The sequence below is a fragment of the Populus trichocarpa genome, chromosome 2 (genome assembly GCF_000002775.5).
Source record: "Populus trichocarpa isolate Nisqually-1 chromosome 2, P.trichocarpa_v4.1, whole genome shotgun sequence".
Taxonomy (NCBI): domain Eukaryota; kingdom Viridiplantae; phylum Streptophyta; class Magnoliopsida; order Malpighiales; family Salicaceae; genus Populus; species Populus trichocarpa.
Genome location: NC_037286.2, coordinates 8,322,377 through 8,336,757, shown reverse-complemented (window position 1 = coordinate 8,336,757; position 14,381 = coordinate 8,322,377). Strand labels below are relative to the sequence as shown.

Sequence of the window (14,381 nt, the reverse complement as noted above, 5' to 3'; positions counted from 1 at the left end):
GGGAAAAATCTTCTGGTGGTGGTGGTAATTCATATACGAAAAGCTCTGATCAATAATTTGGACTAAGAAGATTCTTGTTAGCATCTCATTTAATATTATCTCCTTGTGTCTTTGGCAGTCAATTAATCTGAAGCAGCAGCGTATTCAATTTCACATTAATTTAGCCAGTAAGAAATGGCATTTTCTTTGCATAACTCATAGCATTGGGCGGGCATTTTCTGGGGGTAGCCTGTTGAGATGTTATGTGAATGGTGATCTCGTGGCATCTGAACGATGCAGGTTCTATCCCACTTCCTGTCTTTTATTTCATTCACATTTCAATTTGCGTAGAGGGATTTTCCTCCCTGATTTGCATCTTTTCATGATTCAGATATGCAAAAGTTAATGAATTATTGACGAGCAGTAGTATTGGCATGAAAATTAATTTGCCTCATAATGAAGAAGAAATTTTTCCGGACTCCATTCGAGATTTCTTCTCTTTTCATGGTCAGATTGGTCCTGTCTACTTGTTTAGTGATGCCATTTCTTCTGAGCAAGTCCAGGGCATCTATTCCTTGGGACCAAGCTATATGTACTCGTTCCTTGATAATGAAGCCACACCTTTTTATGATAGCTCATTGCCCAGTGGAATTCTTGATTCTAAAGATGGTCTGTCATCAAAAATTATCTTTGGACTCAATGCCCAGGTTTGCTGTCTTCTCATGAAAATTTTGGTTTTAAAAGCTTGCTTTGGATATTTGGGCAAATTCAAAGCAGTTAGTTTCTTTTTCAGGCAAGTGATGGCAAGAAGCTGTTTAATGTTTCACTGGTAACAGATCATGCATTAGATAAGAAGGCATTTGAAGCAACTGTTATGGCTGGTACACAGTTATGTTCACGACGCATGCTGCAACAGATAATTTACTGCGTCGGTGGCGTGTCTGTGTTTTTTCCTCTCATTTCCCAATCTGATAGGTATGACAATGAAGAAAGTGGATCCTTTGAACATGCATTGCTTACACCAATCACAAAAGAACGCCTGACAGCTGAGGTTATTGAGCTTATAGCTTCTGTCCTAGATGATAATTTAGCAAATCAGCAGCAAATGCATCTTCTTTCTGGATTTTCAATACTGGGATTTTTATTGCAATCAGTTCCACCAGAGCTACTCAATTTGGAGACCCTTTCAGCTTTGAAACATCTGTTTAACGTTGCTGCAAATTGCGGTGTGTATCATAAACTATCCACTAATTTTAATTCATGTGGAAAAGTACTCTATTCATGTATTGATTATCCTCAATCATTTTAGTTGCCTTTTGTGCATATACTTTTTTTGTTTGAAAGTATTTATCTTCTTTGCTTTTTCTTCAGGGTTAGCTGAGCTGCTTGTTAAAGATGCCATATCTTGCATCTTTCTTAATCCTTTCATCTGGGTCTACACAGTATACAAGGTGCAGCGAGAGCTTTACATGTTTCTCATCCAGCAATTTGACAATGATCCAAGATTACTCAAGAGTCTGTGTCAACTACCTCGTGTTATTGATATAATTCGTCAATTTTATTGGGACAACTCAAAATCTCGGTTTGCTATTGGAAGCAAGCCTCTTCGGCATCCCATTACCAAAGTTATTATTGGAGAGAGACCTAATAGAGAAGAAACTCACAAAATTCGTCTTCTTTTATTGAGTCTCGGTGAGATGAGCCTCAGGTACCGTTTCCACTACTGCAGTTACTTTGAAACAAACTTATTTTGGTTTATTGGTTTCTCATCTGGTGTTTTATTTTACAAGTTCTTATATAAAATTTTGGGATATGCAGGCAATGCATTGGCACTGCAGACATAAAGGCAATAATAGCCTTCTTTGAAACAAGCCAGGATATGGCATGCATTGAGGATGTTCTGCATATGGTCATCCGTGCTCTCTCTCAAAAACAACTGCTTGTTGCTTTCCTTGAACAAGTTAATCTCATTGGTGGTTGCCACATTTTTGTTAATCTTCTTCAGAGGTATGCTATTCTATGAGGCTGTTGCGTGATCATATGATGATTTCCTTAGATGTAGCATCTAGAATGCCAAATTTTATAGAGACTTTGAGCTTTTGAAGGCATTGAAATGAAATTTGTTACCAATTGCATGCTTTTTACAAATTTGAATTGAAAAGGGGCTACAAAATTGTTTGAGTTCATGGTTGGTAGGTGAGTTAAATTAAGCTGGTGTTTCATTTATATGTAGATATGCTAGACTTTAAACTAGGTATTATGAACTCCAGAATCTTCATCAAGTTAGTAAAAGCTGTTTAACAACTGCTAAAGCAGCCTGCTTTTTGTTAAACATTTTACATTTTAAGTGCCTCTGCTATATGTATATACTTCTTCTCAGAAGAAAGAAAGAAAAAGTATTATTGGAAAGAAAGAGACTATAGACAATTCGGAGAATAAGTCATCCTTCAAAAAGAAAAAGAAAGTAAAGAAAAGGTTTGAATGTAAATGTGATTTCCAAACTTGTTGAATGTCAGGAAAGAAAGGCAAGAACACTCCCCTAAAAGCCTGAATGTGTGCATTGCAAATATACGTTTATCCTACGTTTGGAGTTGATATATGGTTACACGATGCTGCTGTTCCTAAATGGCTGCAGTAGTGAATGTCAAAGAATCAGTTCAACTTAAAAGCTTAAGCTCCTAGGTGTGAAAGTTCTTTGGATTTGAAACTTGCACGGCCCACCATTACCCTGTGCTTAATTCTATTAATTTGGCTCATGACCAGTTGGTTATCAAAACTCTGATACCATGTCAAAGAACTAGTTCAACCTAAGCTCCTAGATGAAGCCTTAAGAATGATTTTATATTACTCTCTAACATTGAAAAATTCAACCTTTTCTTTCAGAACTCATAGCACTTTTAGAATAATATCTGTCTTTGATTTGCATATAGTTTATCTCTAGATGTGCTTCTATTTCTTTCATAGAATTCAGGATTTGAATCAATGGTTCTCATATTCTTAGAATTCAACTTCCTGTTTGTTTCCAATAGGGAATATGAGCCTATCAGACTTCTCAGCTTGCAGTTTCTGGGAAGACTTTTGGTTGGTTTACAATCTGAGAGGAAGCCACCAAGACTCTTCAATCTTTCTGTTGGGAGATCCAGATCTGTTTCAGAAAGCCAGAAGAAAGTCAGTTCAAAAATGCAGCCAGTCTTCTCAGCTATATCTGATAGGTTGTTCAGATTTCCACTAACAGATAATTTGTGTGCAGCCTTGTTTGATGTTCTTCTTGGTGGTGCTAGTCCCAAACAGGTGACTACCAATATTTTGTGAATAGTTCAACTTTTCCTTTCATCCCGTCAATATAGTAATTAAGCTCACCAGTCATTTGCTCAATAGCATACCATTTTGGTTTAAAGTATACCATGGGATTTATCTCTAAACTGCTTTAATGAAAACTGATATTATGCAGGTTTTGCAGAAATATAACCAGGTTGACAAGCAGAGAAGCAAAGGAAATAATTCTCATTTTCTTGTTCCTCAAATCTTGGTTATCATATTCGGATTCTTGTCTAGCTGTGAGGATGTATCCACTAGAACGAAAATAATAAGGGATCTGCTTGATCTGCTTGATTCAAATTCTTCAAACATTGAAGCTTTGATGGTATAATTACTCCAAATAGTTAGTCTACACACTTTCTTAACCACGAATAATTAGTCTACTCTTTCTAAACTATTTTCTAATCATTTGAATGCTGCAAATAGGAATATGGATGGAATGCATGGTTAACAGCCACTTTAAAACTTAACGTGATCAAAGACTATATAGTTGAGTCTCAAGACCAAACTCATAGTGAGAGACTCGAGCAGAATTTGGTGAGGAGTTTATTTTGTGTTGTTCTTTGCCACTATATGCTTTCAGTAAAAGGTGGCTGGCAACAGTTGGAAGAGACAGTGAATTTTCTACTCCTGCAATGTGACCAAGTATGTTGAAATCCTGTCTGCATTATGAATATCTGTCACCGTTTTGTCTATGTTTACCTAAAATTTATCACCAGTTTCACCAGTTTAAGAATTGTTTTTGCTTGAACATTTTATACCACAGGACAGCATCTCACGTAGAAAGTTGCTTCATGATATCTTTGAGGACCTGATTCAAAGGCTGGTAGACTTTTCTTTTGAGGAAAATATCTTTGCTGCACAACCTTGTCGGGACAATACATTATATCTTCTACAACTGATGGATGAGATGCTCGTTGCTGAAATTGATCATAAGATTTTGGTATGTGGCTCTTCGATTATCTTGCTGATGCCTTGGCATGACTATACTTTCCTGTGCAGTTATTGAAGTTAAGTTCATTGGGATGACCCCAAAGGACTTAGCAGGAAGATTTGAGTCCATTGTGATGCTTAATTAGTTGCTTGAACCCTGTTGCGTCAATTGCATTTAAAAGGAGTATTTCCTTCAAATTTTAATGATGGTAAATTACACAGTTGTTTTTCACATTGTTATTATATGGACTTGCATGAATTTGTTATCCATGCTCTGTTATAAAATCTAATATTATGCCAAGTCAAAGTTATTATCATTTCAATGTTTTATTAGTGCTGTGCAAATTTGTCTGTTTTGTAAAAAACCAACGACAATATTCTACATTTTTGTTGTGTTTTTTTCAGAATTATTGGTGTTGTTTTCTCTTTACGCAGAAGATCTTAGAACTTTCATGTCATGGGCTTGCAAAAGCATTATCTCCTTGTTTTACAGTACTGAAACTGCTTTGAATACTGTTTCTATATTTTTCTGCTACAGAAGAGCAAAATAAATGCTCTCTCTTTCTTGTAGTTTCCAGAAAACAGCTCTGAAGTGTCGATTGATTCTTCAGAACTAGAAAGTCAGAAGAATTTTAGTTCTGCACTCTCTCAGGTTGTGCAAGGAGAATTTAATAATCAGACATCTAGGTATTGTCACTATGTTTTTCAGTTGTTACTCTTTCTTAAGACACTGTCTGTTGTCAGATTTATTATTATTTTTAATTGTGAATTAACTTGTCTAAAATGAAACCTGTTTTGGTTCTTTAATGCACGCATGGGTAATGATGAAACTTGCTTGATAAAGAATGTAGTCAGACAGACTTCCATTGCATCATTAATCTCTCTGGTAATTTCAGTTGACTCAATTCACCCCCCCCTCCCCCGACTTTATCCATTAACTTTCATTTATTAACCTGGGAGATACCATTTCAAAAATACTATATATTGAAATGAGCATCATAATCACTGAATACTCAGTTCTGTCCATGCACAAAGTTTCATTAATATACAACTTGCATGTTTTATGTGTGTAAATCTATATGTAGAAAGTGAAACCAGTTACTTAGAAGGGGGTCTACACAAGAAAATATTTTAGAATATACAAAGCTGTGCTTGAAAATTGGTATTGTTTCTTATTAGACAACTTTTTCTGAGGTTCAAATTAACTTACTTTCAGTTCTGAGTGTTCTACAAGCATAAAATTTCCTTCCTCCTTTAAGAAGTTTTTGTAATAGATGTAGTTATATTTTGATGCAAAGGAAGCAAACTATCCTGGAGATTATATGTGCTCTTTATTTCTTATGATCATTTGGCTATTCAACTTGGATATTTCCATGCGTCAATCTCTGATATTGGACAAAACTCAAATTGGATTATGGATGCTATACAATGAGGGTGATCTAAAGCTTTTAAGATCTAGATTTTCTTAGGTTACAGTCAATTCTGGGTTAAGAATAGTTTTATTCAGAATAAAAAAGTATTGGCTGGCTGAAAATAGGCAACAGCCAAAACTAAGATTATTTGACTAATGGTTAGAAGCTTAATTGGTGGGCTAAAGAGTATGTATGAACACATAGGTATATATTGGTGTATGATGCACTTGAAGGAATATGTGTTAGCTCAAGAGACGAGCAGTGAAAAATGGGTTCTTCACAGCCTTTTAACAGTGACTAGGGGGGGTTCTTATGAAAAATGGAGCTTTGGTGAGGGATTCTTGAAATTTAATCAAATTAAGATTTAGTGGAGTCTCACCATCCAAGGGTGCGATAACATCCGAAGAGGTTATGTTCCCTAAAACTTTAAATCAATTCTATAAGTGTAAAAAAAGTTTCCTAATTCAGAAAAATGAAAAGACTTCCAAATCAAGATGTGACCTGAAGGAAAGCAAATTACTATTAAACTTGCCAAGACTCATCAACCTATGTCATCTTAAATAGAATAATTCAAAGTTATGGTAGTTTTAAAGTACCTCTGACTATAAAATTACAAAATTACCACTGATTGTTGGATTTCCAATTTTTAGCCATCAAACCTTAAAACCTAAACAGTAAATCAAGCCCCCAAAACTTACTCATTTCTTGTGTAACCCATGGAGGTAGCTTTCAATATAATTTTTATGATTTTCAAGTTCTTCAAATAGCCACATCTTTTCATGTAGTCATGTACTATGCTTAACAGTTTTTATGAAATTGTCGCTTTTTTTAGAAATCCGTGGGGTGGCAAGCATTCAACCACACATGAAGGTGAAGTAATCAATGATAAGTGGTGGGATTTGTATGAAAATTTGTGGATTATTATCAGCGAGATCAATGGCAAAGGGCCAAGCAAGATGATGCTTAAATCATCAGCAGCAGCAGGACCATCATTGGGTCAAAGAGCACGTGGCTTAGTAGAATCATTGAATATTCCTGCAGCAGAAATGGCTGCGGTTGTTGTGTCAGGGGGGATTGGCAATGCATTAGCTGGAAAACCAAATAAAACTGCTGACAAAGCTATGCTTTTAAGAGGGGAGAGGTGCCCAAGAATTGTTTTCCGACTTGCTATTCTGTATCTTTGCAGATCTTCCCTAGAAAGAGCATCTCGGTGTGTGCAACAGGTTATTGCACTTTTACCTTCTATTCTGGCTGCCGATGATGAGCAAAGTAAGAGCAGGTTGCAGCTTTTCATCTGGTATTATTTCTTAACTCCTAACTACATTTTTTTGTCTTTAGATTTTCTGTCTTATGGCTGCACTGGTTTACATAAATCATGAAGGCTGACCTGTGATCTCTTTGCTACAGTGTTAACCTAGGGTTGTGACTTTGTCATTGTGGCCAGGTCTTTGCTTGCTGTAAGGTCTGAATATGGGGTGTTAGATGATGGTGCTCGTCTTCATGTTATATCTCACCTAATTCGAGAAACAATCAACTGTGGTAAATCGATGCTGGCTTCTAGCATTGTGGGTAGAGATGACTCTTCTGATACAGGGAGTAACTCAAAAGACACCAGCTCTATTCACAGTATAATTCAAAAGGATCGAGTGCTTGCAGCGGTATGTTTCATTAGTGTCTTTTTTCTTGTCATACAGCTTTATGCATAGACTTCTACTTGGTTTTTTCTTGATGTTTATTCCTCTGTTTGCTTTCATTGCATGAAGTAGTTAAAGATCAATAAGCTGATAGCCTGGTGGTGCTTCTTCTCCTTAAAAAGGTGGAGGTAGTTGTCATGACTTTTACTTGTAGGATATGGGATCATTTATTAAATATTAGTGTCCAGGGGGAGAGCAGGGAGATTCATGATTGTAATGCCAATTGGTACAGCATAACACACTGACTGATAGTATGATGACAGTAAAGAGGATGGCCAAAAGAGAACCCTGCAGCTTTTTTTCAATCAGAAGCTTCAAGTTTAAGTAAAAGAAGTATATGATAAGCTGATTCTATGATCTGGATTCAATATATTAATATAAAGTCGAATATAGTTCTTGCAACTAGAGGTATTAAGAGACTCCTGCTTGTCTTCCTCGAATCAACTCCTGTAGACTACATTCTGGCTAGTAATTTATATTTAGAAAAACTTCAGTTGAAGTTGTTGTCAGGTTCTTACACATGTAAGGCCATACCTCATATAGCTGGTACGAAGATGTGATGAAATCTTTTTTCTTATTGCATTTAGTACATAGTTCACTACAGGCAAATATGCATGTCAAGAAGTCTATTGAAGAAAACTAGGATACGAACTAAAAAACTAATATAAAAACAAAATGAAATATTTTGTGCATGCAACAATAGGAAAAGGTCATCTATGAGAAATTATTTAAACTTCAACACATCCATACTCTTAGCTATAGATTATGCTCCACAATAAAGAAGCCTGTTTTAAGAAAAAGAGCACACGAACAAGTTATACAAAAATTTCATCCTGCTTCATGTGGAGCCCTTCATTTGTTTTTAAAGGATGGCCTCTTTTCAATGGATCATGGTAAGTTAGATGGTGAAGTCTGTTTATGTCTATTTCTCTCTTTTGATCAATTGTTATATTTTACTCTACAGGTTTCTGACGAGGCAAAATACATAAAATCATCAATATCTGACCGCACCAGGCAGTTGGAGGAGCTCCATGCTAGGATGGATGAGAATTCCACTGTGGAAACTACTAACAAGAAAGCATTTGAAGATGAGATACAAAATAGTTTGAACTCAATTGTTGCTTTGGATGACAGTAGAAGAGCTGCACAGCAGCTTGTGCACGAGGAAGAGGAGCAAAATGTTGCAGTATGTTAGTTTTTGTATAATATATACCATCTTTTCTAACTGTTGTCTTATTGCCTCTGGAACGTTTCTGAATGTTTTGATTATGCTCATAAAACAATTGGTGTTGCCTTGATAGGAGAAGTGGATGCACATGTTCCGCACATTGATTGATGAGAGAGGTCCGTGGTCAGCTAATCTTTTTCCAAATGGTGTTGTAAAGCACTGGAAACTTGACAAGACAGAGGATGCATGGAGACGCAGACCCAAGTTAAGACAGAACTATCACTTTGATGAGAAGCTATGTCTTCCTCCTTCATCCTCTAGCAATGAGGATACTCTTCCTGTAAATGAAACCAAAAATAGTTTTGTGGGCCATATTCCTGAGCAAATGAAGCAGTTTCTATTGAAAGGAGTGCGCAGGATAACTGATGAGGTGATTTCAGAAGCTGGTGAAAATGATGCTGAAACCAGTGGGCAAACAACACCTATCCCTGATGATCCTTCAGAGAGTCAACGCTTGGATCTTGTTGGAGACAGTAGCAGTCAGAATGAAATTGTACAAGACAAAAGAGATTCTTCTTCCACTTCACAAGAAACAGAAACTAGTGAGGTATGTCTGAGTCAAGTTTGAGAATACATAGAGCTAGAATTGCTGCATTACTTATGCCGGTTTCCTGTTTCAGGTTCTCATGTCTGTTCAATGTGTACTTGTAACACCAAAAAGAAAACTGGCTGGAAATTTGGCAGTCAAGAAAAATTTCTTGCACTTTTTTGGTGAGTTTTTGGTTGAAGGTACTGGAGGATCATCTGTATTCAAAAACTTCCAAGCTTCTATCAAGTCTGATGCAAACAAGCTTGAACAGAAACATAAGTCTCTTAACTGGCCTATACATGTCAATTTTAGCCCTGAGAAGGTGATTTCTGTTGATAATACAGTCTTAGCAAATGAAAATGTGCAGCAAAGGCAGTTAAAACATGTGAGGCGACATAAAAGATGGAGTGTTGACAAGGTTGGTAAACTCTAGTAATTTTTTGTTTCTTTTCTTCACTTGTACAAAACCTGATTTGTTGATATTCCTTTTTCTTGTTATAGATAAAGGCTGTCCATTGGAGTCGTTATCTGCTTAGATACAGTGCCATAGAGATTTTCTTCAGTGACTCTGTTGCTCCTGTCTTCTTGAATTTCGCATCACAGAAGGATGCAAAAGAAGTTGGAACATTAATAGTTGCTACTCGAAATGAATTCTTGTTTCCGAAAGGAAGTAGTAAGGACAAGAGTGGGACTATTTCATTTGTTGATAGGCATGTAGCCTTGCGGATGGCAGAAATTGCCAGGGAGAATTGGAGGAGAAGGGATATAACGAACTTTGAATACCTGATGATCCTCAACACACTTGCAGGAAGATCTTACAATGACTTAACACAGTATCCTGTCTTCCCTTGGGTTTTGGCAGATTATTCCTCTGAGGATCTTGATTTTAACAAGGCTTTGACCTTTCGGGATCTTACTAAACCTGTTGGAGCTCTTGATGTAAAACGTTTTGAGGTTTGTTTTCTCGTCATCTGTTTTTAGAATGATGAACACAGTTTTTCTAACTAAGCTTTTTAAAAGTATTTTAATATTTGCTTCTCCTAATCAGGTGTTTGAAGACAGGTATCGCAGCTTCTCTGATCCTGATATACCCAGGTAATTCTCATCCATATTTTTAACACCTGTGATTGTTTTCTACATGTATTTTCTAGTTCCTTTTTTCCCTGATGGGTGACAGTTCTTCCATTCCTTAGCGCAGCTTCTACTATGGGTCTCATTATTCAAGCATGGGGATTGTGCTTTATTACCTTCTTAGGTTAGAGCCATTCACATCTCTTCACCGTAATTTGCAGGTACTGGTTTTAAATATTTCTTGTTAAATATCTGATACAGCATGTGGAAGCTTAATGTGATATGAGTAGATGGTGCATGTAGCCATTTATTGATTATTTATTTATTGTTTTGATTCAAGAAAAGGATTTCACAAAGAAAATATAATACAAAGATTCGAGATCAGGCATAACTGAAGGGAACAACAAAAGTTAAAAGGCTAGCCAGCTCTGTTGAATGTCAGCTAATAAAACTCCTCTGAAAGCATCAAATTAGAACACCATGAAGGAGCCCAAAATTCACTCTATTCCATAACGAGTGTTTGAATAAAGAGTGTACACAGGATTATGATGCTATGCATGCATATTTTTTGTTTCCCATTTGCTTTTATGAAATTCTATTCCTTTCTTCTTATTCTTTCCCATCATAATAAGAAATTGAGAGTTCTCTCTCTCTCTCTCTCTGTTTGTTTTTTCTTTTCTTTTTTGGTTGTCTTTGAAACAAAATCAACTTCTTTTAGGATTCTCCTGGTAAAAGCATTTGTCATTATGGTCCGCTTCGTCTACATAAAAGAGAGGCTATGCACATTTGACTTCTTGTTTATAAGGAAAGTTGCCTGAATGTTTTCCATTAAATGTGAAACTTCAAATTCAAATTTCTTTCGTCTATTCTCTCTATTTTCCATTTTACCCATCCTTGGCCCTCAACCGCAATGATGTAGGTTCGAGCAGAAGATGTTGGAGCATAGGATTGAATCCAATCTCTCCTTCTTAGGACACCACACTGGTGGAACCCTTTTTTGTAATTTACTTATCCTACTGTGATTAGAAATAGAATATGACAGTATGGGTGATTGGAAATCTTGAGAGGAGGAATAACATTCACTTATGCATCAAACTTTCAGTTGATAGCTAGCTTTTCTATGAAGTTTTATTATTTTGAAAAAGGTTTTTTTAGCAAGTTCTATTAGGTCGAGAAAAGGTGTATTTTACTATATTTAAAGATTTGTGGATGAAATAAGATGAAGATGAAAGTCAGTGGCTTAATTGATTTTCCATATAATTCATTCCAGCTGAGCCTTGTAGTATTCAAGGTAATAGCTCGTGTTTCACTTGTTATCTGGTTCAATATGGTTTTCTTAGTGTTAATATGTGTTTGAGTTCTTTTCTATCATTTGTTGGCATATACTTAACTGAGCCATTGTTTTCTATCAGGGTGGTAAGTTTGATCATGCAGATCGCCTTTTCCAAAGCATTGAAGGCACATATCGAAATTGTCTTTCTAATACTAGTGATGTGAAGGAGTTGATTCCTGAGTTCTTTTACATGCCGGAGTTTCTTGTTAATTCAAATTCTTATCATTTGGGAGTCAAACAGGACGGGGAACCACTAGGGGATGTTTGCCTCCCTCCCTGGGCCAAGGTACGAACTTTTCCATGCACTTTATAGTTCGGACAGCACTATAGTCATACTGGAAAGGAGAAAGCGCTTGTACAACCTTTCAGATTCCAAGTAAAACTGAAAGGGAGGATTTATGCATTTTAATTTTTGAATTTTATCACATTAAAATATCCAGGAACATATAATAATTAGGTTTGGTAAATATTAAAAGAATGAACAAATGATAGAGGAAGAGAACCAGAAACCAAATGAGAGGTAGGGGAGATATCCAAGAATGATGATGAGGGGATTAATTGCAGCAGCCACAAGGTCCTCGAGCTTCAGATATACTCTAGAGCTCAGCCATTAGTCCTATGACAAGTGTTGCTATCCTAATCCAAAAGCAACTCATTTTTGTCATTGTGCAAATGTGATGTGCCACGGAAACTAATGTGGGCAGGTGTCTAATACAAGCTGGGATCAAGCTTAATTCAAATTACAAGCAGATGAAATAAACTTTAAACTACATGATCTATACCAAATATCAATTTTGGTCTTAATAAATAATATGCTCCATGAAGTTAATGAGTTGAGATTGTCATAATTCTTTGATGCCCACTTCTATGAGTCATGGCCATCTTGGAGTTCGGCATCATCTTGAAACCAGTGAGCAGATGAGTTCCTCTTTTCTCATGCCAGGCCACTTAATATATTGCTTTTGTTGGCAGTTATCTATTCTTTCAAACCCCCTGCAACATCAAACCCTAAAGTTCAATTGGAGATGGAAGTTGTTTGATAAATGGTGGTCTGTTATGTTGCCTTTAGATTGTGTAATGGATTCTGTTGAGATGTATGTGTGTACCATGTATTGTATTTCGCTTTTTTCTCTGGAAGTCTATTATTATCTCTAACATGTGATCTGGAATAACTTTTATCTAAATCCTTTTTTGCAGGGTTCACCTGAATTATTTATAAATAAAAATCGAGATGCACTTGAAAGTGAATATGTTAGCTCAAATCTCCATCACTGGATTGATTTGGTGTTTGGTTACAAGCAGCGAGGAAAACCAGCAGTGGAGGTATTGTTGGTTTGTTCAATTTTATTTTTCACAAGTGATGCATGTTTTGCCTTGGTTGATATTTAGTGTTTCCATATTCACTAGTTTCTTCGGAAATGAAATGGGATTGCAGGCTGCAAATATTTTTTATTATTTAACTTACGAAGGTGCTGTTGATCTGGACACTATGGAAGATGAGTTGCAGAGATCAGCAATTGAAGACCAGATTGCGAACTTTGGCCAAACTCCAATTCAGATTTTCCGCAAGAAACACCCTAGAAGAGGGCCTCCAATTCCAATTGCCCGTCCTTTATACTTCGCACCTGATTCCATTAATTTATCATCCATTGTATCTAGTACAAGTCATCCACCTTCAGCTGTATTATATGTTGGTACTTTGGATTCGAATATTGTTCTCGTAAACCAAGGGCTAACTTTGTCAGTTAAGATGTGGTTGACAACTCAGCTTCAATCTGGTGGAAATTTCACTTTCTCTAGCTTCCAGGTTGAGTGTATTTTCTCATGTAGATTACTAATTGTTCCCCGTAATTTTTAAAATATATTACAATAAAATTTTCTTAGGATCCATTTGTATTAAATACAAGTTTTCAAACTTTTGCAGGAACCGCTATTTGGAGTTGGTTATGATGTTCTTTCTGCTCGAAAAATTGGCAGTCCTTTGGCTGAAAATGTTGAACTAGGAGCACAATGCTTTGCAATATTGCAAACACCAACCGAGAATTTTTTAATCTCATGTGGTAATTGGGAAAATAGTTTCCAAGTCATTTCTTTAAGTGATGGAAGAATGGTGCAGAGCACTCGACAACATAAAGATGTGGTCAGCTGTGTGGCAGGTAATTCTTTATATTGAAGCTGTTGTGTCCACCCATAAGTTCATATGTTTAAGAATCACATTAAAATGTGGATCTGCTGTAAGAGAATATAACATAAACCAATTTTTGGTGTCCCAAATAACAAAAACTTTTGGTTTGAGTGGTTCTTTGACCTGAAAAAGCCTCTATGACCATTCAGGAGTTTGATTATTGACACCCTATTATAATAGTTAAATCAAATTAAATCAAAATTCAGCAAAGGGTTGTGATAGGCATGTGGTTTGCCAAGTTTCAGCGTAAAGGGCTTCTGCTTTAGGGTTTGTGAGAAAATAATAAAAACCATCCTATGTTAAGCATTTTGGTTGCATGATTCTTCAGAGTTGTCATGAGTTTGAGCCTTGGCACCCACCCTAATTCTTATTATTAAATTAAATCAACATAAGGTAGCAGTGGGTTACCCTTTGTCTAATTTTCAAATCATTCAACTAGCAATTAAGCTTCGAAGTCAAATGGTTGTTTGATGGGATATTAAATCTCTAGGACCAAGGGGTGGGGAGTTCTATCCTTGGCATCACCTATTCTTGTGCTAAAAATTAAATTACGAAGTCAAAGTAGGGATGGACCTGTGCTTGTCCAAGTTTCAACCCCAATTACTTTTGCTTTCTGGGAATTGCAAGCCATTCTTGAAATGGAGCATATGAATGACAGATACATGAATTATTTGAGGGGAAAGGATAATGTGCAAGTAT

At 36.3% G+C, this 14,381-nt stretch overlaps 1 protein-coding gene across 6 annotated transcripts in view; it reads left to right on the top strand.

Annotated features, from left to right (window-relative positions):
• LOC7461846 (BEACH domain-containing protein B) overlaps nt 1–14,381 on the top strand; it is a 31,720-nt gene that overhangs the window by 14,557 nt on the left and 2,782 nt on the right. For 5 of the 6 annotated variants that reach the window (XM_052450838.1, XM_052450839.1, XM_052450837.1 and 2 more), the window contains 22 exons: nt 119–279; nt 371–686; nt 773–1,205; nt 1,351–1,687; nt 1,798–1,986; nt 3,009–3,270; nt 3,431–3,622; nt 3,724–3,942; nt 4,064–4,240; nt 4,802–4,917; nt 6,475–6,939; nt 7,087–7,300; nt 8,301–8,522; nt 8,638–9,111; nt 9,185–9,511; nt 9,595–10,047; nt 10,142–10,188; nt 10,292–10,385; nt 11,577–11,783; nt 12,695–12,820; nt 12,933–13,304; nt 13,422–13,653. In XM_052450838.1, the coding sequence (XP_052306798.1) occupies nt 119–279; nt 371–686; nt 773–1,205; nt 1,351–1,687; nt 1,798–1,986; nt 3,009–3,270; nt 3,431–3,622; nt 3,724–3,942; nt 4,064–4,240; nt 4,802–4,917; nt 6,475–6,939; nt 7,087–7,300; nt 8,301–8,522; nt 8,638–9,111; nt 9,185–9,511; nt 9,595–10,047; nt 10,142–10,188; nt 10,292–10,385; nt 11,577–11,783; nt 12,695–12,820; nt 12,933–13,304; nt 13,422–13,653 (5,635 nt within the window). Of the gene's footprint in view, nt 1–118; nt 280–370; nt 687–772; nt 1,206–1,350; nt 1,688–1,797; nt 1,987–3,008; nt 3,271–3,430; nt 3,623–3,723; nt 3,943–4,063; nt 4,241–4,801; nt 4,918–6,474; nt 6,940–7,086; nt 7,301–8,300; nt 8,523–8,637; nt 9,112–9,184; nt 9,512–9,594; nt 10,048–10,141; nt 10,189–10,286; nt 10,386–11,576; nt 11,784–12,694; nt 12,821–12,932; nt 13,305–13,421; nt 13,654–14,381 lie in introns of those variants that run through there. The other variant, XM_024595297.2, reaches the window with a different exon arrangement.